The sequence below is a fragment of the Marmota monax genome, unplaced genomic scaffold (assembly GCF_021218885.2).
Source record: "Marmota monax isolate L192 unplaced genomic scaffold, Marmota_monax_Labrador192_F-V1.1 WCK01_AAM20220418_F8-fsc00012, whole genome shotgun sequence".
NCBI classification, from domain to species: Eukaryota; Metazoa; Chordata; class Mammalia; order Rodentia; family Sciuridae; genus Marmota; species Marmota monax.
The window spans coordinates 32,118,765-32,145,166 of NW_026695227.1; the positions used below are offsets into that span (position 1 = coordinate 32,118,765).

General features: G+C 44.4%; 1 protein-coding gene across 5 annotated transcripts in view; it reads right to left on the reverse strand.

The window, feature by feature from the left end:
- Nucleotides 1-26,402, reverse strand: part of Pou6f1 (POU class 6 homeobox 1) — a 31,063-nt gene that overhangs the window by 1,947 nt on the left and 2,714 nt on the right. The window contains exons 2-10 of one of the 5 annotated variants that reach the window (XM_046435469.2): nt 24,366-26,138; nt 12,863-12,957; nt 11,267-11,447; nt 7,174-7,295; nt 6,152-6,377; nt 5,397-5,647; nt 4,621-4,749; nt 3,798-4,001; nt 269-410 (exon numbers count right to left, since the gene is read on the reverse strand). In XM_046435469.2, coding sequence (XP_046291425.1) covers nt 269-410; nt 3,798-4,001; nt 4,621-4,749; nt 5,397-5,647; nt 6,152-6,377; nt 7,174-7,295; nt 11,267-11,447; nt 12,863-12,910 — 1,303 coding nt within the window. In that variant the 5' untranslated portion in view covers nt 12,911-12,957; nt 24,366-26,138. Of the gene's footprint in view, nt 1-268; nt 411-3,797; nt 4,002-4,620; nt 4,750-5,396; nt 5,651-6,151; nt 6,378-7,173; nt 7,296-11,266; nt 12,830-12,862; nt 13,022-24,365; nt 26,139-26,402 lie in introns of those variants that run through there. The other 4 variants (XM_046435468.2, XM_046435465.2, XM_046435466.2 and 1 more) reach the window with 4 other exon arrangements.

Consider the following 26,402-nt stretch of genomic DNA (forward strand, 5'->3'; position numbering starts at 1 on the left):
AATAAGAAAGCTAGCTCCTCGCATTGGGCTTCTGCCCTTTGTGACCTTTGGAATCCAGGAATTTGATTGATTTGAGATGGGATTGCCCAGGCTGGCTTTGATTGCCCACACTCAAGCAATCTGCCTGCCTCAATCTCCTGAGTAGCTGGAACTCCAGGACCATGCCATAGCATATGGCTCCAGGAAATATATAAGAAAAGCAGTATGTGAGCAAGTTAAAACGCCCAAATAAATGCCCCCCACCTTCTCTCTTCCAGGAGCCACTTACTGGATACCAACTGGCTGACCGTGGGAGTCTCTGAGCAGGTGATTGGGATGGGAGCAGAGGCAGATGGCTTGACTGCTGGGGCTGGGCTGGCAATGACCACAGCAGGCTGGGGCACAGCTGGTGTGGGCTGGATGGGCTGCACCTGGAAGAGAGATAAGCCCCTGTTGTTCCTTGCCTAACTCAGGGGGTCAGAATCCTTGGGTGGACCAGTGTGGGAGAGTATGAAATTCTCACTTACCAGTATCCTCCCACCTGTATCCTCTCACAAAACAAGATTAAAGCTGCTGATTCCTAATACCCATTCCACAATAGTGATCTCTGAAATAAGTAGAGCAACATGCCCAGTGAAGCTGAAGCCACCTATGCAGATGAGAGACTCAGAATTCTGTCTCAGTACTCTTGGTGAAAGCCCCAACAAGTTTCTACCTTTGGGATAACTGATCTCACATCTCTGCCCTCAAAGGAGAAGCTTATGCTAGATTCTAATCAGGAGTAGTTCTTCTCATTCTAGAGTTGCCCAGGCCTCAAATATCCATGAGTAGGGAACAGATAGATAACTCCTTGATCTCACAACAATGAGAGATTATGCATATATTAAAAGAATAAAGTACATCTCTTAACTGCACTGAGTCATAGAGGCTAAATGAAAAAACCTAAGGTGAAATATAGTTTTTAGCTGGGTGCAGTGGCTCACACTTATTATAATCTCAGCTATGTAGGAGGCTGAAGCAGGAGGATTGCAAGTTCAAAGCCAGCCTCTGCAATTTAGCAAGACCCTGTCTCAAAATAAAAAAAAAATAAAAAGGGCTGGAATGTAGCTCAGCAATAGAACACCCCTGGGTTTAATTCCCAATACTGCAAAAAAAAAAAAAAAAAGGTTTTATGGAGAAATACCTTTAAAAAAATATCTGTGAGGGGCTGGGGTTGTGGCTCAGTGGTAGAGTGCTTGAATGGCATGTGTGAGGCACTGGGTTTGATCCTCAGCACCACATAGAAATAAATAAATGTACTGTGTCTATCTATAACTAAAAAAAATAATTTTTTTAATGTACCTATGAATTTCCAGGAAAAAAATCTTGAGTCATATGAAGCAAGCTAACAACAGAAGTAATTTCTGGTGGTAGAATTAGAAGAAATTTTTATGGTGTGTGTGTGTGTGTGTGTGTGTGTGTGTGTACAGTGCTGAGATGAAACCCAGGGCTTCAGGTGTGCTAGGCACATATTCTACCACTGAGCTACCCTGCCAGCCCATGGGATTTTTACTTTTTACATGATACATACTGAAATTTCAATAAAAATCATGTCATATTTGTAATGAGAAGAAACTATAAATATATGAAATTAGTGTTTTAAGTTTTTTTTTTTTTTTTAATAAAGCTTTCTAGGAAATGCAGGTTTCTCCAGAAAAGTCCTGTTCCCTGGGTTCTACCTCCTGGCAGCTTTCAAGTCTATTTCTTTTTTTTTTTTAATATTTATTTTTTACTTGTAGTTAGACACAATACCTTTATTTATTTATTTTTATGTGGTGCTGAGGATCGAACCCAGGGCCTCGCACATGCTAGGCAAGCACTCTACCGCTGAGCCACAGCCCCAGCCCTCAAGTCTATTTCTTCTTCATCCCCCAAACCTCTACCTTTGTTCAAAGCTCTTTGTCTCTTGCTGGAACTGCTTAAATTGCCTCCTAACAGGTGACAAGGATTCAAGTCTCACAACAGTCTAGTTGTTGGATTTATCTGGATAACAGAAAAATTTTTAAAATGCATCAGTGTTTGTTGCTGCAGCATGACATTCATAACCCTCTGAGGTAGGTCCTCTTACAACCCTTATTTTACAGATGAGGCTAAGCGGTTATTTACAAAGTTTAGAAGCAGCCTACCACATTTGAGAACCCCTGACCTCAATGTCACCTAGGAATTTAGAAAACATATTATTAGGCCCCACTTCAGACATACTGAAAAACAAACTCTTCATTTCCACAAGCCCTCCAGGTAATTCTGATGCATGAGTTCGAGAACTGCTGCTCTAGCACAGGATACTCCCTGTAGTTCCCCAGATACAGAACACCCTCACAGCCAACTCATCCTTTCATATTAGTTCAAAGCTCCTTCTCTAGGTTGACTTGCCTGACTCCCTCTCCTGTCAGAACTCCCTTCTCTGGTGTCTCAAATTGCTTTATTCACGCCTCTATCATAGTCTTTATCATGTTGACTTTTTCCTCCCTTCATTTCATTTCATTTTCTTCCAATGTGACAGTATTTTGAATGGAAAAAAAATATTTTAAAAATAAATTAGGGCACAGGAGCTGAGGCACAGTGGTAGAGCACATGTGAGGCACTGGGTTCAATCCTCAGCACCACATTAAAAAAATAAATAAACAGATAAAATAAAGTTACGTGTCCACTACAACTAAAAATGTTTTTTGAAAAAGAATAAATTAGGGGACTGGGGTTGTAGGTCAGTTGTAGAGCACTTGCTTAGTATGTGTGAGGCACTGGGTTCTATTCTCAGCACCACTTATAAATAAACAAATAAATGTCCATTGACAATGAAAAAAAATTATTTGAAAAAAGAATAAATTAGGGGCTGGGAGTGTAGGCAGGGGTAGAGAGCTTGCCTAGCACATGTGAGGCACTGGGTTCGATCCTTAGCACCACATAAAAATAAATAAAATAAAATATTGTGTCCATCTACTACAACAACAAAAAGAAGAAATTAATAAGTAATATATGATGACTTAACAACATAATAATTAATAAATCTGTATAGATACGAAATTATCCACATAATCCCATTACATTGGATATATCCTTGTTTGAGGATATAATGTATCTAACGTATTGTTCTATAATGTTGACTTCAAAAAATGTTTTTTTCTTCATTTTTGGTACTGGGCACTAACTATACTGGGCTACATCCCCAGCCCTTTTTATTTTGAAACAGGGTCTCACTAAGTTACAAAGACTGGCCTCAAACTTGGGATCCTCCTGCCTCAGCCTCCTGAACTGATGGGATTATGGGTGTGTGCCACTGTACTGGGTTTATGATATTGATTTATAGTTATCGTTAATGCTGAGCTACCTAAGGCCAGCAAGGGCATCTGAGTCATCTTTGTATCTTCAGTACTTAGGATATATTAGACACTCAAAAAATGCTTCTGAAATGAACAATGAAATGAATAATCAAAATCAAGGAGCAGAGTGGAGAGGTGAAGGAGGAGGGGGTACAGAACGAACCTCCTGGATCTTTTCCAGCAGTTTGATCACACCACACATTTCAGACCCACCCTGCACCTGCCTTCTTAGAATGATATTAACTTCTGAGGGCACAGACACATGTTTTGGTATGATTGGGTAGGGGACCAAAGATGCTATGTCCTGGGTAGGGTTGGGGTGAACTCATGTAGTCCTTCTACTCAGGGGTCTCCCTTCACTTTCAGTGGGTGCTCTTTTTCAGGAGTCACAATCTGGAGGTAAGAAGCCCAAGGAGACAGTATTGCCTGTCACCCCACCCATACCCCCAACCCTAGTACCTCACTCTTAGCAGGGGACTCAGGCGTGGTTGGCTTCCGGACAGTCACAGGCGGAGGCAGGGGGCTGCTGGCCAGGGTCGCAATCACCTGGCCCTGAGCATTCAATAACAGTTGGGGGGTCACGGCCTGGACTTGCAGGCTTTGGGCTGGTGCTGGGGCTGCCACACTAGCTGAGTTCACCACCCATGGAAGTGTTCCAATAACCTGGGAGGAAATAAGGCAGGGACCCCAGGCATGAGGGCAGTGCCCAGCTCCTCCCCAACCCAGATCCCCACACTGGTAGATGAAGATGCTAATTTGGACAAATCACTTAACCCCTCTGTCCTCCGTTTCCTCATCAACAAAGTAAAGGATTCACACTAGAGGGGCTCCTTTCTTTATTCTATCCAGAGCTGCAGCATGACAGCAATAGGTCTGTTTATGAATCAGAGACTTGGATGCCAATCCTGGCTCTACAACATTTCAGTTGTGTGGCTTAGTTTATCTCAACTTCAGTCTTCTTTCCCACCAAATGGGAATAAAAATCTCTACCTAATAGATTTGTATCCAAAATGAGAAAATGTATAAGAAAGCACCTAGCCCAAAGCGTAGCCACAAAGTAGGTGCTCTTTAAATGAAACCCCCCAACTAGAATGAGCACCTGTAGGACAGGTTAGTACTACCCCTGCCTGGCCTCAGCATCATCAGAGAGCCACCATAGGGAGCTATGAACAGCAATTTGACACCCTATTTGAGTTTCTATGACTGTTAGCCCAATTCCTGGCCCACTCCTGGCCAGCTTCTCCATAGCCCCCACCCCCCAGGCTTGGCTTTGACCACTTGCCTGTCCCTGAGCATTGGTGAGGATCTGACTGCTGATCCCTGGCATGCTGGGAATGGCGTTGGTAATGACCGGAGTTGTAGTGAGGGAGCCCAGGATCTGGGTCTGTCCCCCGAGGGAAGCAGCACTGATCTGTGGGTGGAGGAAGAGTCCTGCTCAGAGGCCAAGGGGTGAGAAAGAGACTCTGATAAAAGGAAAAGGGCTGGGGTCATGGGGATGGGCATTTGTGAACATGGCCAGGACTGCAGGCCCATGTCCACAGCTGAATAGTATCCAGCACTATGTAGGGCTTCAAGGGGCAGTAGGGTAGGGCAGAGACCACAGTCAGGACAGTAACTGGTTAATCTTTGGGGCCAGGCCTGGAGGGTAGAAGGGCCTGACTGGAGGGGCTGATGTGTTCCTAGTCACATCTGACAGCTCCACTGCCAAGCCGGGAGCCACACCGAATAGACACCAGCACAGAGTAGTGAGCCTCTAACTGCACTTCATGGCAGCTCACAGATATGCAATCCCTAGACATCATCCCACCCTCCAAGGCTGGTCCAGTGGTTCAGGTTCTGGAGAATTTGCCCAGCTCTCTTGGCAGAGGCTGTATGCTTTTGCCTGAGCTGGACAGGTGACAGCTGCAAGAAGACCTCAGAGGGAGCTCATCTCGGCTGATGTGTTGGAAAAGGGCTGTATTCAAGGGGCTGGTCCTCCACTGCGGGAAGGGTCAGTTCTACCCTTGGCCCAAGATTTGATCCATCCCTGGTCAGCCTTGGGTGAGGGCAGCAGCTTACGATTCCTGGACTAAACGCGAAGCCTGCAGGCTGCACGGTGATCTGTGGGGTGGTGTCCACTGGCTTGGGGGTGGGGGCAGCAGCGGTGGCAGCAGTGGGCTGTGGTAGGATGGCAGGCGTGGTCTGCAGCAGCGGCTGGGTCTGGAACAGTGTCTGGGGCTGGGCTGGTGGCCGGGGCTGGGCCGGTGAAGAGGCCTGGACTGGTGGGGCAGCTTGTACGGGTGCCGGGAGAGCGGTGTTCAGCACAGCAGCTGCTATGGAGCAAGGCAGAGACAGAGGTGCTCAAACACCTAGCCATGGCCCAGAGTGGCTCCAATCCCAAGGGATCTGGCACAAGAATAACATGGGGTTGGGGCAATGGGCATAGGGGGCGCGCAGCTGCCTTGATCCTTGAAGGGCTGGCACATGCCAGCATCTCTCATCCCCCCTCCCTTGGGCCAGGAGATGGTAGGTTCAAGAACCAGATGTTGAATCTTCTTGCAGTCCTTCTCAGGAAGCTGGCATGGGGGGAGGGGCAGTCTCAGGCAGTTGGTTGAAGGAAGAAAGGCCTGCTGGGCTGACATGATGTCCTGGCCTAGAGTTCCAAGATGGTGCAGCGGCTCTGTGGCTGGGAGCCTGGGACACTGATGCAGACTCCAGGGCTGTTGCCCTGAGTGGGCCGTGGGTTCTGAGTCCGACATGGCAAGCACGTGTGCAGGAGTGGTAGTGTAGGGTGGTGGGGGGCCTGGTGCAGTCCTGGGGAGAGTTGCCGTTACCTTGCAGACCAGCTAAAGGTGGCTTGAATAGTGCCCCCGTGGGAGAAGCAGCAGTCAGTCCTGGGAGGGCAGCCACAGTTGCTGTAGGAATTGTCCACACGGCCAGCCCCTGCTGCCCAGCCACTTGACCTGCAATACTGATGGGGATAAGAAGAGGTTGAGTAACTGCCCCTGCTGGAACCATAACTCCTGTCAGAACTGTGGCTAAGTTTTCCTGAGTCAAGACCTGCAAAAGCAAACAAGATTTCAAAAAGAAAAGAAAAAATAAAAAATCAACATTGATAGCGCAAACACTGGGTCTCTCAGACCCAGTTGAGCACAAACAAAACATTTTAAGGGCAGTGGGGAGAGGCCACAGGAGGCAGGGAAGAGCCATGCCCTAGCTGGAGGCTGGATCTGAGAGGGTGCCTGAGCCATACTATCTTGCCTGCAGAGAAGTGGCCCAAATCAAGGCAGGGCCCAGCCCTGCCCACTGGACAGGTAGGGCTGCACAGACCTTCTCTGCGGTCTGCTGTCTCTTAAGCCTCCCCCAAGTTTCCCCCAGGCTCTGGTGGAGGATGCCCTCTGACTGGATGCCTCAGAGATTAGTGCATGGAGCAAAAGTCACCAGGGCTGTGCTTGCCTGCAGGATCCTACAGGCAGCTTCTCACTGGCTGGGGCTGCTCCCTGTCTCTAAATGAGGACTCTGAACACTCTATTAACTCTTCCAGGCATCTGCTAAAGGAGCTGACAAAGCTATTCACTTATTTCATTATTAAGATAAGCAGAAACTCTGGCAACATGAAAGAGTTAATGGAATTTCTATAGTTCTTTCTGGACCCAAAGAAACTGCCCAGCAAATGCAGATCTTTTCCAATGGGCCTGATTTGGGGAAGGGAGAGGCCAGGGGTCCCAGTAAGAGATTCCCTCCCTCAACCCATACCCTTTCTCTGTCCTGCCTCATGCAATTCCCAGATCCATGGCCACCCCACACCTCATTCCTACCCACTGCCCTCAGTCCAGCTCCCTGGGGTGGCCCTTACCTGGGGGGCAGCTTGTACAGCCAGTGGTGTCAGGGTCTGCGATGCCTGAGGCTGGCTTGGGGCTTGGCTGAAGGTGGCAATAGCGGGGGCAGGGTTCGGAAGGATCCCGGGAAGTGACTTCACTTCACATGGCATTGAGAGAAAGAAGGACATGGAGTGAGCCTGATGTGAGTGGAGGGAGTCACTGGGGTAGAACATCTTGTCTGCCACCTGAAGTGGCAACTCTCAGACCCATTTTGTATTTCTGCATAACTGAAAACTATCTGTTGGCCTTCCCTGGCCCACAAGGCAGCTTCCCCAACGCTACTTATAGTGAGAGTAGGAGGCTGGTAGTTCTGGGCCAGATCTGGAAGATAGCCACTCTCTTCCTGAGTTAGGCACAGGGAAATTAGGTGCTGGCAGGCACCTCTGCAAGCAACCTGTGGGCTGCTCCTGCTTAACCACAGGCATCCTGCTAGCATCTGATTAGAGAAAACATTTTGCCTTAACCATGATGTAGGCCGCACTCCAGAGCCAGCTGTAACTGGTTTCTTGCACAAACTCACCAGAATGATTCCTGACCTTACCTTTACCTTTTGCTCATTAAGGTTGATTACTATATATACTCACATACCCTTTAGCTGTCTAATTAAAACTGAGCAATTTTCCCTAAAAGGACCTCCCAATTCAGAGAATCTCTTCCATTTTCAGCCTCTGCTTAGGAGGATTAATTTTCCTGAACAATATAAACCACAACCCATATATCTGTGAGTCTCTCAAACTTTGGGCACGCCTGCACTTAGTCCTTGAGTATGTACTTTCGCTTTGCAATAAACTCTCTTTGCCACTGAAACTCTGATGTGTCCTTAAATTGTTTTCTGTAATGTGATCAACAACCTGGAAGGGTCAGGAGCAGTGGTGCATGCCTGTAATTCCAGCAAAGCAGGAGGCTGAGGCAGGAGGATCACACAGTAAGATCATATCTCAAATAAAAAAATATTTTTTGTTGGACAAAATGTAATGAAACATAAAAAAGGTAGACTTTTATAATTTATGTTTGCCACATAACTTATAAAACCTACCTCATATGTGGGCTTTTCTTTTTATCTAAAGAAACGAAACATTCATTTTTTGGGTCCTATTTCCTTGGACCCTGGTGTCCAAGGGTTTATATATATTTAGGATTTTTCCACTTCCTTCCATACTGCTTTATAGAAAGACTAAACTAACTCTCAGAATCACCAAAAATGTACCTGCTTCTCCACAGCACCACCTAAGTTAGGTTTTAGCACTTTTTTTTTTTTTTTTTTTTTGCTTAATAGTCTGTGCTACCTTCCCTGTCTGCCCTGCCCACCCACCGTGGCAGTACTGGGGAGTAAACCCCAGTAGAAGACCCCTCTGCAAGGTGTTGAAGAGAAAAGTCATTGTGCTTTGAGCCACATCCCCAGCCCTTTTTATATTTTATTTTGAGATAGGGTCTTGCTAAGCTGCTTAGAGACTAATTAAATTGCTGAGGCTGGCTTTGAATTTGTAATCCTTCAGCTTCAGCCTCCCAAGAGGCTGGGATTACAGATGTGTGCCACTGCACCTGGCTCCCCAGCCTTTTTATATTATTTATTTATTTATTTACTTATTTTTAGCTGTCAGTGGACTATTATTTATTTATTTATGTATTGTACGTGGTGCTAAGGATTGAACCCAGCACCTCACAATGCTAGGCAAGCTCTCTATCACTGAGCCACAGCCACAGCTCCTTATTTTTTATTTGAGACAGGGTCTTTCTAAGTCATTGAAGCTGACCTTGGACTTGCCATTCTCCTGCCTCAGCCTCCTGAGTTGCTGTGATTACAGGCACGTGCCACCAGCATCTGTGATACTTCAAAGTCAACTACTTTTCTTCTCATTGATAGCAAATTTTAAAATTTTTCCATATGATGACTTCCTTCTATGTCAATATTTAATTTCTCTTTGACAGGATTTTTAGTGGACTATACCACAAAGAAGACATTTTTAAAAATATTTATTTATTTTTTTTTAGTTTTAGGTGGACACAATATCTTTATTTCACACTTACGTGGTACTGAAGATCGAACCCAGTGCCTCGTGCATGCTAGGTGAGCACTGTACCACTGAGCCACAACCCCAGCCCCCAAAGAAGACATTTTTTTAATTAAAAAATTATTATTATTATTTTTTAAAAATTTGAGACAGTGTCTTGCTAAATTGCCCAGGTTGCCATCCTTCCTGATACCTAATTCTGTTCCTTTTCAAACCTGCTCTGAGAAATGAATTCTCAGTAGCTGGGAAGGGGAAAAAAATTAAAGAAACAATAACAAAGAGGTTCAAGGCAGAACTGTTAATGAAAATAAAAAGACAAACAATTTCACATGAAGCAGTGTACGAATCTATGTCACTAATAGAAATGGGCATATGAAATAATATGGTGCAGAGTGTTATACTCCATGTCTACTCTCGGTGGCTGCACATACAAAAATATGTGTGTGGCAAGGACTGGACACAAGAGAGACACAAATTACTAGATTATTTTTAATCCTGAAAAGATCCTCTATTACTTAGTTTTGTTTTAATATGAGAGACCCCTTCTTAGTATTGCATACTAAGAAAGGTCCCATCAATCTAAGCTGGCAGCTTACTAGGCAGTACCATCAAACTACCCTGACAATGGGACCAGGGTTGTGGCTCAGTGGTAGAGCACTTGCCTAGCATGTGTGAGGCACTGGATTTAATCCTCAGCACCACATAAAAATAAATAAATAAAATAAAGGTATTATATGTGTACACACACACACACACACTTGGGCCCTGACAATGACTAAAATCCTTTCACTGAGAGGAAGACTTTGGTGAAAGGCTTAAATATACAGACCTCTGGAAGAAGATGCACACTACATAAGCACTCAAGCTGAAGTGTAAATAATTGATTTAGAATCCATTTCTCAGAGCAGTTTTGGAAAAGGAGCAGAATTAGGCACCAGAAAATGAGTTATGGAAGACAGATGAAAGGTGAAAAATGGAAGTCGAGGCACTGCAGATAAACTCAAGAAACCTCCTCAGGGTTTTCTGAAAAGGAGCCCCATCTCCACAGTGGCTCTGCTGAGAGGAACAAGTGGGATAAGAGTCCTTGTCTGTCCTGCCCATTCCCCAGGGAATTGCACCTTAAAAAAAGTAGGTGGAATCCCTTGTCATTCCTATATTCAAAAGGAGAATTAAGTTACTGAGGTCACTAGGGTCCCAAGAACCTGCATACTGATTTGCAAGTAGATCAAGGATGGTGAAGTCATGCCATTTTCTTGTTAAGAAGCTGTTGTTTCTCTGAAGTTTGTTAGTTCTAATTTGCTCTTTTTTGGCTCTCCAGTCTAGGGAAGGGGTGAAGAATAGTAGAAGGCCAGAGGAAATGAATCATGGTGTTCTGAGGGAACTGGTAAAGGAGGCCCAAGGCTTTCTGCAAAAGAAGAAGACCACTCTGCAAGGTGTTGAGGAGGAAAGTCAATGAAAGGTCCCTCAAGGCTGGAAAGCAGCACCAGGGCCACCCCAGGGCAGCCCTGTTTCTCTCACAGCTGTCTTGCAGGTGAATGCAGCTTACTCTGTAAGGTTGGCTTTGCAGAGGGGCAGCACCTATAAAACTGCAGAGAGGAAGGAGCAGGGATTTTTCAGGAGTTCTACCTAGTCTCCTTTCTTTGAGGAAAGTAGGATGCCCTCCCATTCTCAGTTCCTGGGACATCTCAGTTCTACCACAAAAAGGACAGGGTTAGAAAGGCCAGAAGGATACTGAAGGCCCAGTTCTCTTTGCATTGGGCCTGACCATTTGGTTTGGACCTAGGAGCTCTCTGAGGTTGATTCAACCTAAGCTGAAACATGCCAATCACCTCCCATCATTCCCAGCAGTGGCTGTAAGAGGAACTAAAGCTCCAGGAAAAAGGAATGCAGAGTAGCCCTACATGCTGACTAAAAGTGGACTGTGGTCACATGCTGCCCAGCGGATGGGAAGACAAAATCCTAATGCCACCTGGGCCCCTGGGACACATGCTGGCTCCCCAGAGAATCACAATGGACTCAGAGGTAGTGATACCAGATTGGAGCAATGGTCTCATACCAGCCTCTGCAGAGGGGTCTGGGTTGTCTGGCCCTGGGTTGCTGGCTTCAGCAGGGCCTCCACTCTGAGAGCTGTCAGCAGCCACACTCTCCAGTCCTTTGCCCTCATCTTCAGCAGGGATCTGGGCATCCACTCCAACTTCTAGCACTCGGATGGTCTCGTGGCTTGACATCACGATGACCTGTAGGCAGATGACAAGGAACACCGCTGAGAGGAGGAGTCAGCATAGCCCCTGGTATGGCTGGAGGAGAGAGAGGGTACTTCAGATGTAGACCTCCCAAGCAGCAAACAGTGTGCTCTGTGAGAACACCAAATTCTGGGGCAGGCTACTACTCTCCTATTCCATGGAAAGAGCTGCTAGAAGAAGACAGGTCCTAGTGTCAGGGAGAAGGGTCTGACACAGTTGGGAAAAGTCCCAGAACTTTACCACTTGAGAGATAGTTCTATTTGCTCCCCCTCTTGGGCTCAGTTCAGGGAATAGGAAATGGCCTATCCCACAAACTTGCAAGGATGTCCTCTTGGCTGCTAGGACATGGTAGTGTGGCTATGAGGGATCCCAACACAGTACACATGACTTAAGTTGGACCAGGAAACAAATCCATTTTTGATTCTCTTGAATCTGTCTGGAAGTTCCCCAAAGGCAAAGGGATGAAAAATAAATGCTCCCTATGCTGAGTAGCTTTTAAGCTCACAATGCCTTTATTTCCAAAACTCTGGAGTAAATTACCAGGATTCCCCTGCAAGTTAACTTTCTGAAAGAAGAGTGAGGAATCCTAAAGATGTTCTCATCTTCCTCACCCAGCCCAGCTATGGCTCCAGTGGAGCTGGGTATCCTAACAGCCTGTGGTTTCTATCATGCTATCCAGCAGTGGGCATACTCAGAGTATAAGGGTGATCCTCCATGTGTATGATGCAGGCAGACCCTGAGTCACCTTAGAACACTTGGTGGTCTTCTGCTCAAATGCCCTGTTTCATGCACTGAAGTACTGCCACTTGGGCCCTTCAAGAATCAGAGACAAAAATCTGTACATTAAAGTGCTTTGTGTCAGTCCTACCCTGCACTTGGCCTGGGCCACAAACCACTGCCACACATGCTTCTGAAGCCTGAAAACTGAATCCAGCCAGAAACTTCTGTAAAAAGTGACAAAATGATACTTTCCCAACAGGAAAGTAAAAGTGAAATAAATCCCCCAAAGCATTCCCTTTTACTGACTCAAACTCGATCTATGAGGGGCTTCACTGCACTTACATTTTAAAAGATATTCATTTTTTTCTCCTTTTAAAAAATGACACAAGAACTAAACAGTCATTGCAGAATTTTTTTAAAATTAGAAAAAATTAAAAATAAATTACTTGGTGTCCAAACCTTTCCTTGTTTAAATTATATGTATTTGTGCATTTTAATTCCAATTTTAAAAGTCACAGCTAAAGCCCCCAACTCAGAATCTGAGAAGTCCTAGTTGGCAACTCCCTGTGATGAAATAACCATGAACTTTGGTAAGAAACAAAGAGGGGTGCTGTGGAGCCTTCCTCCCCTACCCACACCCTTTGGTCCATTGCCCTTACCACCCCATCCCTTCTTATCCCAGAAGATACCTGCTCATTGACAGTCAGAGAGGACTCGGACCCGGCTCCAGGATCCATGGTCAGTTGTCAGGGTGGGGTGGGGGCTGGCCCACACCTAGTGCATCCTGGGTAAGATGGGATTGGAAAAGCAAAGGCTGATATGATACAGCAATATAATTTCCAGACCATCTAGAAAAGTCAGAAATAGAATGATAGGAAGACAGAAAAGTTAGGTTCTCCCAAGTATCTGGAGAAGTAAGGAAGCAGGATTCTAAGAGTCTCACTTCCTACAGAATCCCAGGAGAACCTACACTCAGGAGGAACCAGGAACATCTGTGCTTAGAATGACAAGAGAAAAGGGAGGGCCAGGCATCTCTCCCTGGGGGTTCCCTGATCCAGTGGGAGACAGCACACCCAGCAGAACCCAAAACAAATATGAGAGTTAATCAGACCCTTAGACAAAGATGAGGAGCACTCTGGTTATCAGAGAATTACTCAGAGGAGAAATCTAGGTGAACTTCCTGGAAAAGATGGTAAAGACATAAATTAGCAAAGTGGTCTCAAACTTTAATATGCACCTTTAATATCACCACCTGGAGCATTTACTAAAAATGCATATCCCAGAACCTTTCCCTCCAACAACTCTCAGAGTCTGATTCAGAGGGTGAATCCCAGATTTTGCTCTCAGGTGAGTTTGTGGCAGTGGCCTAAGGACCACAGTGGCCTGCCGGCACATAGGAGGTAGAACATCTCAGATGGTGGAACAGCCTGCCAAATCCAATAAGGAGTGGGAAAACCCATGTCTGGCTGGAGCCACAAACCATAGAGTTGAAAGAAATAAAAGAAATAACCAGGTACAGTGGTGCACACCTGTACACCCAGCTACTCCAGAGGCTGGGGCAGGAGAATGGTAAATTCAAGGCCAAACTGGGCAACTTAGTGAGACCCTGTCTCAAAGTAAAATAAAAAGACAAAAAGAGTGGTGATGTAACACTGTGGTAGAGTGCCCTTAGGTTCAATTTCTAGTGATGCAAAAAAAAAAAAAAAAAAAAGAAAAGAAAAAGTAAATAAAAGGGGTAAATAGATTTATGTTTAGACGTTTATATAGACATGAGGGCATTAAAATTGAGTTGAAAGCCTACTGTAGGCTACTGTGGGCTATGTACTTTATGTAATACTCACTGTACTAACTGATGTATTATTACTCATGCCCACTCTGGGTGAGGAGTGGGAGTGGTGACATTAGTATCACCACATTACAGTGAGGAAACTAAACTCAGGAAGGTATTCTGAATTCTTCACTTTTCCCTTCCTTTTTCTCTTTCTCATTTCACCCCTGTTTTTTTCTTTTCTTTTCTTCTGTTTTTGTTTGTTTTGTTTTGTTTTACAGTGCTAAGAATAGAAGCCAGGGCTTGTGCATATTAGGCAAGTGTTCTACCTGAGCCATATCCGCATCTCTCACCCTGTTTGAAATTTGAGGTAAAATTCTGCTATGGTCTGGATGTTTCTGTCCCCTCCAAATTCATGTTGAAATCCTACTTCCCAAAGTCATGATATTAAGAGGTGGGGTCTTTGGTAGGTGATGAGGTTTCATGAATAGATTTAGAGCCTTTTAAAAGAGACCACAGAGCATATATGATTACATGAAAACAGAGCAAGAAGGAACTGGGAGGAGGCATGTCGTCACCAGACACTGACACTTTAATCTTAATCCAGCCTCCAGGGTTGTAAGGAATAAACTTCTGTTGTATCTAAATTATCTGATTTATGATATTTTGTCATAGCAGCCCAAACAGACTAAACAAAGTTACGTAACATAAAATTCACCATTTTAACAATTTAATTATTTAATTTTTCACTGCTGAGACTCCAACTCAGAGCCTTGGGCATAGCTAGGCAAGCACTTTACCACTGAGCAACATTCCTAGTCCCCTTTTTAATTATCTTTAAGTGCATGATTTAGTGGAATTTAGTACATTCACAATGTTGTGCAACTGTTACCAACTAGAACTTACCAGTTCTAGAACATTTTCATCAACCAAAAGGAAATTCTGCCAGTTAACACTTCCCCCCGACTACCACCTCCAAGGAGGTAACAATCTGCTTTCTCTCTATATATGAATTTGTCTATTTTGGATATTTCATATAAATGGAATAATACATACATGACATTTTATTTAGCATATTTTTCAAGGTTTATCCATATAGTAGCACATATGAGGACTTCATTTCTTTTCATGGCTGAATAATATTCTGTTATATGGATCTACTACTTTTTTTTTTTTTTTTTTTTTTTTGTGATGCTGGGGATTGAACCAAAGCCTATGCATGTAAGGCAAAGACTCTACAAACTGAGCTATATCCCCAGCCCCAGATCTACTACTTTTTTTTTTTTTTGAGATATTGGGGATTTAACCCAGGGGCACTTTATCACTGAGCTACATACCTAGTCCTTTTTAGTTTTTATTTTGAGACAAGGTCTTGCTAAGTTGCTTTAGGGCCTCACCTCACTAAGTTGCTAAGGCTAGCCTTGAACTTGTGATCTTCCTTCCTCAGCCTCCCGAGTTGCTGGGATCCCAGGTATGCACCACCCAGACTACATTTTGTTTATCCATTCACTAGATTTGATGGATATTTGGGTTATTTCTATCTTTTGGTTATTGTGAACAGTGTGTCTATAAATATTTGTGCATAATTTGTTTAAATGTCTGTTTTCAATTCTTTTGAATATGCATCTATTGCTGGGGTTTTAGCATCTTTCCCCCTTGACAAAATGCCTCCTGGTCAACCAGGCAAGGCGAACCTTGAGGTTTCTTCCCTCCTCTTCCTTCCTCAAGGGAAAGATAAGCAATTCAAGATAGCTATCCATTTCAAAAAAGAAAAAATCTTTCCCTTTCCAGGCAGGACAGGGGATGCAGGAGAGACAGAGAATTTTCTGGAAAAACTAGTGAGCATCTGCCTACCTTCCTGGGATACTAGCCTCATTCCTGTGTGATGTCCTCCCACCATATTTTGTACATGGGAGTCTTCCATGAAATTTTCTAGGGACTTGGCAATTTACTACCACTGCTGAATGAAAACTGAGATGAGCCAATGAAAGTTGTTCATATAGAAGTAATCAGTAAGTCATTTGCAAATTCAATTAAAAGACAGAGATAAAATTGAAAGAAAAGGTGTGCAAGGTGAATTTAGGTCTATTATAGCTTGACATATACATTCCAAAGGAAGAAGAAATTTCCATTTCCAAAGAAGGCCATCATGAGGAAGGCAGCAGTAGCCAGTCTTTGAGACATCTGCTCAGAGAAGTAAAAGCTTGCTCAGAATCTTATCGTGGCCGAGGCCATTCATAAGGAGTGGTTAAGCATAGGCTGGTATTCACTTTGAAACTGTGTTATTAGGGCTGAGCTGAAGGGTATAGTCAGTCAACCCTTCGGTCCCTCTCCAGGTAATCTCAATCCATTTGACAACTACCAAATCAAAATCTCTATCTTAGATTTCATCCAAGAACTTTAGACTCATATCAAACTGCCTACTGAATGCTCACATCATTTAATCTGATATAAGAAAAACTAAGGCTTGGTGATTCACTTTTGAGATTCTATGAGTTTTGAGAACCTGGGTCCTTCAGTGTCTAGTCCTTTTTTTCAGGACAGTAGGCCTGAGTCAGCCACTGGCCATACCTAGGCTCATCCTAACCCTCTAACCAGACTTCAGTCCAACAGAAATCTGCATACAGCAGAGGCAAAAGACTCCCCTTGTTCCAGACTTTAGGCCTCCCTTCTACCTTAGTCTCCTATCAGAGTCACACATGTGATATAAACGCCTCTCTAATGAGTAGGCACTCAGCATTTTAACTCTGAGCTATGTGCCATGGATTCCCTTGCTTGCTTATTTGTGCACTTTACTCTGGACCTGCTCTAACCCCTCATCAAGAACTTTCCACATTTTCTCAAGCTTCAGGCTGTGATTTGGTTTCACTGATTAGGCGGTTATCTTATTTGCTTTCAGACCATTTCCCCAGTGATGTGAAAATAGCACATTTGGAGGATCCCCTTTGAGCCCGGATGCTATTCATTGTCTACAGCCTGATAGGGAGGAAAAAGAATCAGCTGTCATGTTTCAGAGAAGGAGCTCCTTTCCCCACCCCAGCAATGGAACCCTAATATATAAGCAGAACTGATCTGGTTAAAGCTGGGGAGGGAATCAGAGTCCATCCAGAACCTTCTCCTTTGCCTCCTCTCTCCAATGACTCAAGTTTGAAAAACACCTGAATCAAGATACCTATGTAGGGGCTGGGGTTGTGGCTCAGTGGCAGAGCACTTGCCTCACACCTGTGAGGCACTGGGTTCCATACTCAGCACCACATAACAATAAAGATATTGTATCCAATATTTTTAGTTATTGTATAACTAAAAAAAATTTAAAAGACACCTATGTAATTGATGTATCCTTTGCTTTTCTGTGCTAGAGTCTAAAATCCAAGCAACCTCAGAACAGAATGAACTGTGAGTGCTGAGGCATTTGTCCACAACCTAAGAACCCAGAAAGGTCCAAGGCCATCTAGGAGTTTCAATGGAGAGGAAGAGCTGGTTCTACTTGTCATTCTCCTTTGGAACTGTTCTGGACTTCAGGTAATATTCCAAGACACCCAGGAGGTGCATTGAGAAATCCCAAACAAGCCAGAACTTCCTAGAACAGTCTGAGATTCTAGTAGAAGAAATCCTGAAATGTCTTGTCCTGGCCAACACATATTTCCATGGCTACTATGTGTTGGGTATAGTGGGAGGAAAAAATACATTTCCCACCTTTGTCAAGAAGTCTACAGTCCAATAGGGAAGACAAGGAAATAAAAAGGTAACTATAATACAGCATTTCTAAGTATCCTGGTGGATGAACAGAAGTCAGCGGAGGATCCACAGGAGGGACATACAATGCAGTTTTGTGTGATCCTTGTTCTCACAAAGGTATGTACTTCAGACATGAATCTTGATATAAGAAAAATCTTGTCCTTTGTAGGAAAGTGAAACTTGTGTGGGATTTAGATTTTTTTTAATATTTATTTTTTAATTTTAGGTGGGCACAATATCTTTATTTTACATTTATGTGGTGCTGAAGATCGAACCCAGTGCCTGATGCATGCTAGGCAAGCACTCTACCACTAAGCCACAACCCCAGCCCCAGACTTTGTGTGTGTGGTACTGGGGACTGACCCAGGGAACTACTTCCCAGCCCTTTTCATTGTTTATTTAATTTTTTTTTTAAATTGAGACAGTAGGGCTGGGGATATAGCTCAGTTGATAGAGTGCTTGCCTCCCATGCACAAGGCTCTGGGTTCAATCCCCAGAAACACACACACACACACACACACACCAAAAAAAAAAAAAGAGAGAGAGATAGGGTCTTACGAGGTTGCCCAGGGTGACCTTGAATTTGCAAACCTCCTGCATGGGCCTCCCCGGTAGCTGGTATTACAGGTGTCACTGTGCTCAGCTAGATTCAGCCTTTTAACTCGGACCCATTTCTGTTTTTTAAATCAGCCCCTTAACACTCAGTATATACTCATTTTTTAGGGTAGACTCCAAAGAAAGCCTGGGTAAGCTGAATTTAGTTTTATCTGCATTCAATTGAAAGAAAGTCACATTTGTTGTAAATTCGTCTTTCAAAATTTTAACATTATAATGCTCTCTGGTTAGGTTGTTTGTTGACATTAGTGCTAAACCACTTTTAATTTAAATTCACACCTGCTTACTTCTTGCAGAGCTGACACTCAGACTGGCTACCAGAAGAGGGCAGGAGATTGGGACATAGAGGTAGCTGGGGCTGCAGAGAATGGTACAGCCAATTCACTCTTCACTGCTTCCCTGGGTGTTCTCACACAGTCTGGGAACTTACTTGTTTATTATTTTTGAAGTACTGGGGATTGAACTTTGGGACATTCTGTCACTGAGCTACATCCCCATTCCCCCATTCCTCCCATTCCTTTTTTTTTTTTTTTGGTTGGTAGATCTTTATTTTGTTTATTTATTTATATATGGTGCTGAGAATTGAACCCAGTGCCTCATACATGCTAGGCAAGTGTTCTACCACTGAGCTACAACCCTAGCCCAATCCCCATTCTTTTTAAATTTTTATTTGGGGACAGGATCTTGCTAAGTTGCCCAGGTTGGCATCAAACTTACAGTCCTCCTGACTCTGACTCCCTAATAAATGGAATTACAGGCGTGCAACATGGTGCCTCACTATCTGGGAATTTTTGATTCATTTATCTAACTGCCTACTGCAGCTGCTCCAATTGCACACGACCTTCCCATCTCAGCAATGGCGGCTTTGGCCATTCAGCTCTGGCTGTGGTCCTGACCTTCTCTTGTTCCTTATCTCTCACATTTATTTCCTTGGCAGATCCTGTGAGTTCTCTGTGATAATATGACCTTCTTAACCACTATCTCCTGGGCCACACAGCTTTAGTATGCCCCCTCCTGCATACAAGTATTATTTGCCCCATTCCAGTGTCCAGGCAAGCTCTGTCTTTCAGGTTGTCACTGCCTGAGTGGATTTTCTGCATTGTTCTCTCACCTCTTTCCATTCCTAGCTCCATGACACAGACTTTGTGTCCTACCTGCTGAGGAACAATAGTCATGATAATTTATGAAACCCAGGCCTTTAATACATAGCATTAAGAGCATGGTCCAGAGACATCTCAGTTTTGATGTTTACGAGGTAGAGAACTTTGGACAAATGATTTAATTTCTGTGCCTCAGTTTCTCCATCTACAAAATGGAAATAATAATAGCACCTATTTCCTAGGGCTATTGTAAAGAACGAATAATCAACACATTGTATATGAATGCCTGACATATACTAAGTGATCAGAAAGTGGAAGATAGTATAATTAATTTGCATACATTATCTCAATTATATTTTTCAACTTAGTGTAATAGTTAAGAACTTTGGTTTGCCTCTCAGTTTCACTATTTCTTAATTGTGAGAACTTGGGCAAGGGCCCATGTTCTATGCCTCAGTTACCATATTTATAATAAATTGTGTAAAAGTCCAATAAAGCCAGGCATGTTGGTGTACACCTGTAATCCTAGCAGCTCAGAATGCTGAGGCAGGAGGATCTCAAGTTCAAAGCTAGCCTCAGCAACTTAGCAAGACTCTGACTCAAAATTTTAAAAAAAGTTTTAAAAAGGGATGGGGGGCTGAGATTGTGGCTGGCCTAGCACAGGCGGGACCCGGGTTTGATCCTCAACAAATAAAAAATAAAGGCATTGTGTTGTGCCCATCTAAAAAAACGAAAAAAGGGATAGGGATGTAGCTCAGTAATTAAGCATTCCTGGGTTTAATCCCTGGCACCAAAAAATTTTTAAAAAAGTACAATAAGTGTTACCTATTATTATTATAATTTGACATCAGCCCCATGAGGCCACAGAGCTTAATGGTTACATAGAGAATACCATAGCTTGACCAACTGTGTGACTGTCTGGGGGTAGATAGATTACCTCTCTGTTTTCTCACTGAAAAAATCCTAATAAGAGGGCTTACTTTGGAATTATTGTACAAAACACCAAGAACAATGCATTAACTAGTGGCTATGGTCTGAATCTGAAATGTCCCCCCAAAGCTCATATGTTGAAGGCTTGGTCCCTAGGAATGTTCAGAGGAGCAGTCTTTGGAAGGTGGTTGGCGACAAGGGCTCTCATCTCACCCATAAGTTAACCCATTGATGGAGTCATAGCTTAACAGACCACTGGGTACTAGTGTGGAAACTTTAGGAGGCAGGGCCAAGTTAAAGGAATTAGGTCACTGAGGGTCTTTCCTTAATGGGCATATTTTGTCCCGGGCCCCTTCCCTCTCCCACTTTCTCTTTACTAACTGCCAAGAGGTGAGCAGCTTTGTTCCACCACATCTTCCCCACCGTGATGATCTGCCTTGCCACAGGCCTAAAAGCAGTGAAGCCAGCTGACCATGGACTGAAACATCTGAAATCATGAGCCAAATAAACCTTTCCTCCTTTAACTTGATTTATCTCAGGTATTTTATCACAGTGACAGAAAGGTGACTAACATACTAATACTACCTGCATTTTACAGATGAGAAGGCTAAAGATCAAAGAAAGATAAGGGGGGACTGGGGCCATAGAGTGCTTGCCTACCACATGTGAGGCACTGGGTTTGATCCTCAGCACTACAGAAAAATAAATGAATAAAATAAAAATATTGTGTCCATCTACAACTAAAAATATTTTTTAAAAATAAAGAAAGAGGGGCTGGGGTTGTGGCTCAGCCGTAGAGTACTCGCCTAGCACGTGTGAGGCGCTGGGTTCGATCCTCAGCACCACATAAAAATAAATAAATAAAATAAAGGTATTATGTCCAACTACAACTAAATATATATAAAGAAAGAAAGAAAGAAAGAAAGAGAGGGGCTGGGATTGTGGCTCAGAGGTAAAGCGCTCAGAGGTAAAGAGTCTGGTGTGCGTGAGGCACTGGGTTTGATCCTCAGCACCACATAAAAAAAAATAAAGATATCATGTCCACCTATAACTAAAAAATAATTAAAAAAAAATAAAAAATAAAGAAAGAGAGATAAGGGAATGGGCTTCCAAGCAAACCTAGGTTCGAATATTAGCCTTGCCATAAAAGAGTTGTGTGGGTTTTTTTTTGTTTGCTTTTTGCACTGTGGGTTAAACCCAAGGAAATTCTACCACTGAGCTACAACCCTTTTATTTTTTTACAACTTTTTATTTATACAACCTTTTTTATTTTTTAATTTGAGACAGAGTCTCATTAAGTTGCTGAGACTGGCCTTAAACTTGGGATCCTTCTGCCTCAGTCACCCTGGTTGCTGGGATTACAGGGGTGCCCCACTGCACCCGGCAGTCAGTTGTGTGATTTTGAGCAACTTATTTAACCTCTCAGAATCTTAATTTCCTTATCTTTAAAATGGCAACTAAATAGCCTTACACAGTAATATAGAATCATGTAAGTAAAATACTTAGCATGGTGCACATATCATGACCCTCACTTTTATCTGTAGGGAAATGGAAGTAGAGAGAGGCCAGGTGACTTGATCAAGGGAATAGCAGATTCAAACTTTCAGGCCAGGTCCACCTGCTTCAGATCTCTATCCTTCCAACAACACAAAAAGCTTCCTATCAGGAAATAAGAGGAATTCTTATGGGGACTATTCTGGCCCCCCAAATAATATTATCATTAATGTTTATGAAGTGTTCATGCTCTGCTCAATGGTGACCCTCCTGTCACTTGCCCACCCACAAGACTATAAAAATGTATTAAGCTAGGCACAGTGACTATATACCTATAATTCCAGCCACTCATGAGACTGAGGCAGGAGGATCACAGGTTCAAGGCCAGCCTCAACAAATTATCAATACTCTGTCTCCAAGAATAAAAAAAGCTGGCGATGTAGCTCAGTGGTAGAGTGCTTACTTAGAATGATCAAGGTCCTGGGTTCAGACTCCAGTACTTAAAAAAAAAAATGTTTTAAATTGTAAAGCATCATAAAAAATGAAAAAGATTACTATTATAATTAGTTAATTATTTTTATTTATGGTACTGGGGGTGAAGGTTAAACTCAGATCCTTGCGATGCTAAGCATATGCTTTATCACTAAGCCACATCCCTATTACAACTATTATAATTTTTTTAAAGAGAGAGAGAATTTATATATATATATATATATATATATATATATATATATATATATATATATTTAGTTTTTGGTGGACACAACATCTTTATTTTATTTGTATATGGTGCTGAGGATAGAGTACGCTACCGCTTGAGCCACATCCCCAGCCCTATTACAATTTTTTAATAATTTTTTTTAATTGTAGATGGACATATAACTTTATTTATTTTTACGTGGTGCTAAGGATTGAACCCAATACCTCATATGTGCTAGGCAAGCACTTTACCACTGAGCTACAACCCCCCCACCCGCAATTATAATTTTATTGTGATTAAATCTTATTATCTTATCCCAGATTTTTTCTTAAAACAGAGCATCCTTGGAAAAGCAATATTTTTCTGGCTCACTTTCTTACACACACACACACATACACACACACACATATATATAATATATACATACATATATACACACACATGGGAGGATAGATATAGATAGACAGATAGATAATTTGTTTTGTTTGGGTTTTGGTTGTGCTGGGGATTGAACTCAGGGCTTTGCACATGCTATACGCTTTAACATTAAAGTACATCCCCAACCCTATTTTCTTAATTGCCAGGCAGTACCCCCAGGAAGAAAAGAGAATAGCTTCCCCCAACCCTCTGTCTCTTTCTCCAGTATTATCTTGTTTTAATGTCATCCCAGAAGGAAAAACTACACACAAGAAGCTTTATCTGAATTGACCTTAGTACGGCCCTTGGAGAATATTTTGTTGAACCAATGGAAGAATGAGTGAAGTTCTACAGCAGATATGCAAAGAAGTTCCAGGTCACAGAAGCATCATCTTGAGCACCAGGACTTCAATCAAAATGGAATAGGTGGAATTTTTCCTCAGAAGGCCTAGGCCAGTCAATATTGGCTGCTTTAAATTACCGAGATAAGTGGAGGAGGGATAAATGTGTGTGAGCAACTGAAGACCAACCTTCTACTTTGGGAACAAGGTATCGGGAGGAGCAGATGAGGATAAAATCTCTGCAAAGAGCCGGTTGTCTGGCCCAGGAAAGCTTCTTGACCCCTTTTTATTTCCCCCTTTCCAGCTTATTCTGTGAATGTTTTAGGTTTACAATCACAGTCCAGAGTGTAATCTCAATGCTCAAAGTGACGGTTAGAAAGCACGTAGAGCTCCCTTGGCCTTGCCAGATGCGAATGCCTAGGGAGCACATATTGGGCCCATTATTATGACTATTATTAATAATAATATTGTGATTAAATATTTATGAAGTGCTCATGCTGTGCTCGATGGTGACCCTCCTACCACATTCCCACCTTCCAGCAACACCCAGGTCTCTAGCCCCGAGTCCCACCAGTCCTCTCGTAGGTTCGTGCGGGTGAATTGTGACAGGTCGCCCTGGCCGCCTCAGCTGGCCCTAGTAACCAGGAACCCAGGCACCCGGGTTCTCCTGTGGGGCGGAATCCGTCCCGGGTCGCCACGGGGGTCTGTGTATACATCCTCCTCGGCAGTTCATTCCCGACCAGGGCTTCGGGGACAGAAACCCGGAGCAGCCAGGGCCAGGTTTCCCACCGGGTCCACCTGGCGGCCGCCCCTCCCCGCTGGGTCCGAGTCTGCCCGCCGGCGGCCGAGGGCGCGGCCCGGGGTCTGCGGCCCCAGGTAGGCAGCCGCGCGCCGTCCCACTCCTGGAGCTCCCCGCAGCCCTGGCCCGCCATCCCGCCGCCCCGGCCCCGCGGCTTTTTCTCTCTTTATCATAAATATATAAATTATGCTAATTACGGGCATTGCATATTAACCAAACCCGAAACCTCCCCTGCCCGGCCCCCTCCCCCTCCGTGCAAACCCCTCCCCGCCCCGGACCCCGGCACTTACCGGAGCCCGAGCCGCCTTCGCCCCGGGTGCCCGGCGGCCACCGATTAGAGATTCATCTCACAGCCCGGGCCAGGGGACCCGGGCCGGGGCCGGGGCGGCCGCCGCCCGCAGACAAAGAAGCCAGTGCGGCTTGGCTGGGCTCAGCTCGGCCCGGGAGCCGGTCGGGACCCGCCGCCGCCCCCGGGCCCCCACGCCGGGGCTGGGCAGAGCCGAAGGGGGCTCTGTGGGCTGCGCTGGGAGGAGGGGGACGGCCGGGAAGCGGGAAGGGGAAGAGGGGGGGCGGTCAGGTATATATTTTTCTTCTTTCCCCCTTTGTAACGGCCCCCCCTTTTTTCCCTCCCCCCTTTTTTCCCTCCTTCTGCTACTTGGATTTTTTTAGCTGCTGCGTCATGAGCATAATTTATGCAAAGAGCTTTGCCGCATGCTGCACCGCCCGCGCCAACCGCCGGGGGCGGCGGTCAGAGAAAGGAGGGGATCTGGGGACCCGGGATCAAGGCACCGTGGTGGGGAGCGGATCCTCCGCCCCAACCAGGTCAGGAGATCCCAGAGGTTCTCTCCTGGGACAAGAATAGGGGGTCGGTAGGACTAGTTAGTCAGCCGCCTCCGAGTGCAGCTTGAGGTCGTTTCATTTTGGAACGTGACAGTAGGAGCAGGGAAGTTCTGACTGGGGACCCTATGCCACCTTCCCTTCAAATGAGGGTTGGGGTGGTGAAGGCGGTGACTTTCAGCCGCTTCCTTTCCTTTCTAAGGTAGTCAGCCACCCTTAACGGGGAAAGTCAAGTTTATGTCTATTCCCCAACCCCAGAAGAGAGAGGGAACTCAAACAGCCAAGCCATGGTGGAACCACCAAAGCAGCTGTGCCCCCAGCTCCAAATCAGGGCGGGGACCCAGGTCCCTCCACCCTCCTACCTTTACCCCAGGAGCGGTAGTAAGCTGTGTTGTCTAATGATAACTTCCGGGCCTTCTTGTTCAAGTAGACAAGGAAATGTGAAAAGAAAGACAAAAGTTTAGTGGAATAGAAAAAAAAAAAAAAACTTCTGCTCTGGTGGCTGTGGGAGTGAGAAGGGTTTGATTTACTTATTGGCTTTTGAAAGTAGGTTTGGGCTAAGAACTGACAGATTTAGGGGTCAAGGGAAAGCAGGTTGGAGTAATACTGGGCAAATGGAAGAGGAAAACCAAGGAAAAGAAAAAGAATGAGAGAAGCTTTGGGGCAGAGGGAGGTTCTGTAGATTCAGTGAATGTGGATTTCATAGAGGCAGCCAGCTGTCAGTCTACTCTGCTGGCCTCTTACCTTCTTGCTCCAGCTCCAGCTCCAGCTCCACATTTGGTAGTGTCTGATGAGCTTGAGGTAGATGAATTATAGGTAAAGTGACAGGAAGTGGAGACTGCTTCCCTCTTGAGATTGTTCCTTAAGTCCCCACTACCAAGTGGCGGCAGACCAGGGTGCACACTTTTTCAAGAGGTTACTTGGAACTTGCTCACACCTGGAGGCGTTGCTCACAGAATCTTGCCTTTTGGGACCTGGCATTATCATTTGCCTGGCCAGCAGAGCTCCCATTGTATCAGCTTGCCCATGGGTTAGCAGTCAGAATACTTGGGTCTTAATCCCAGCTCTTTCGCCAACAGTCTGGGCAAGTAATTTAACTTCATTTCTTATAAAAGGAAGATAGAGCCCTGAGACCTCACTTTAGTGCCAGCTACTAGGAAGTCTGAGGCAGGAGGATTGCTTGAGTCTTAGGAATTCCAGGACAGCTTGGGCCACACAGCAAGATCCTGTCTCAAAAAAGAAAAAAATAATTATAATAACTACTTAATAGGGTTAAGTTTATTGTGAGCTTGTATGTAAAAAGAAAAAAAAACTTTGAAAACTGTAACATCTATACAATTATAAAGCATCATTATCTGTACAATAGTTTGAACCCATTTTATTGGTCCTCTAAAACACTACATGGCATGGTATGACAGCTCTTGGGCTTGATTGGTCTACAGTCTAGTCTGTCCCTTTGGACTGTAAATTCTTTGAGCACACCAGTTGTG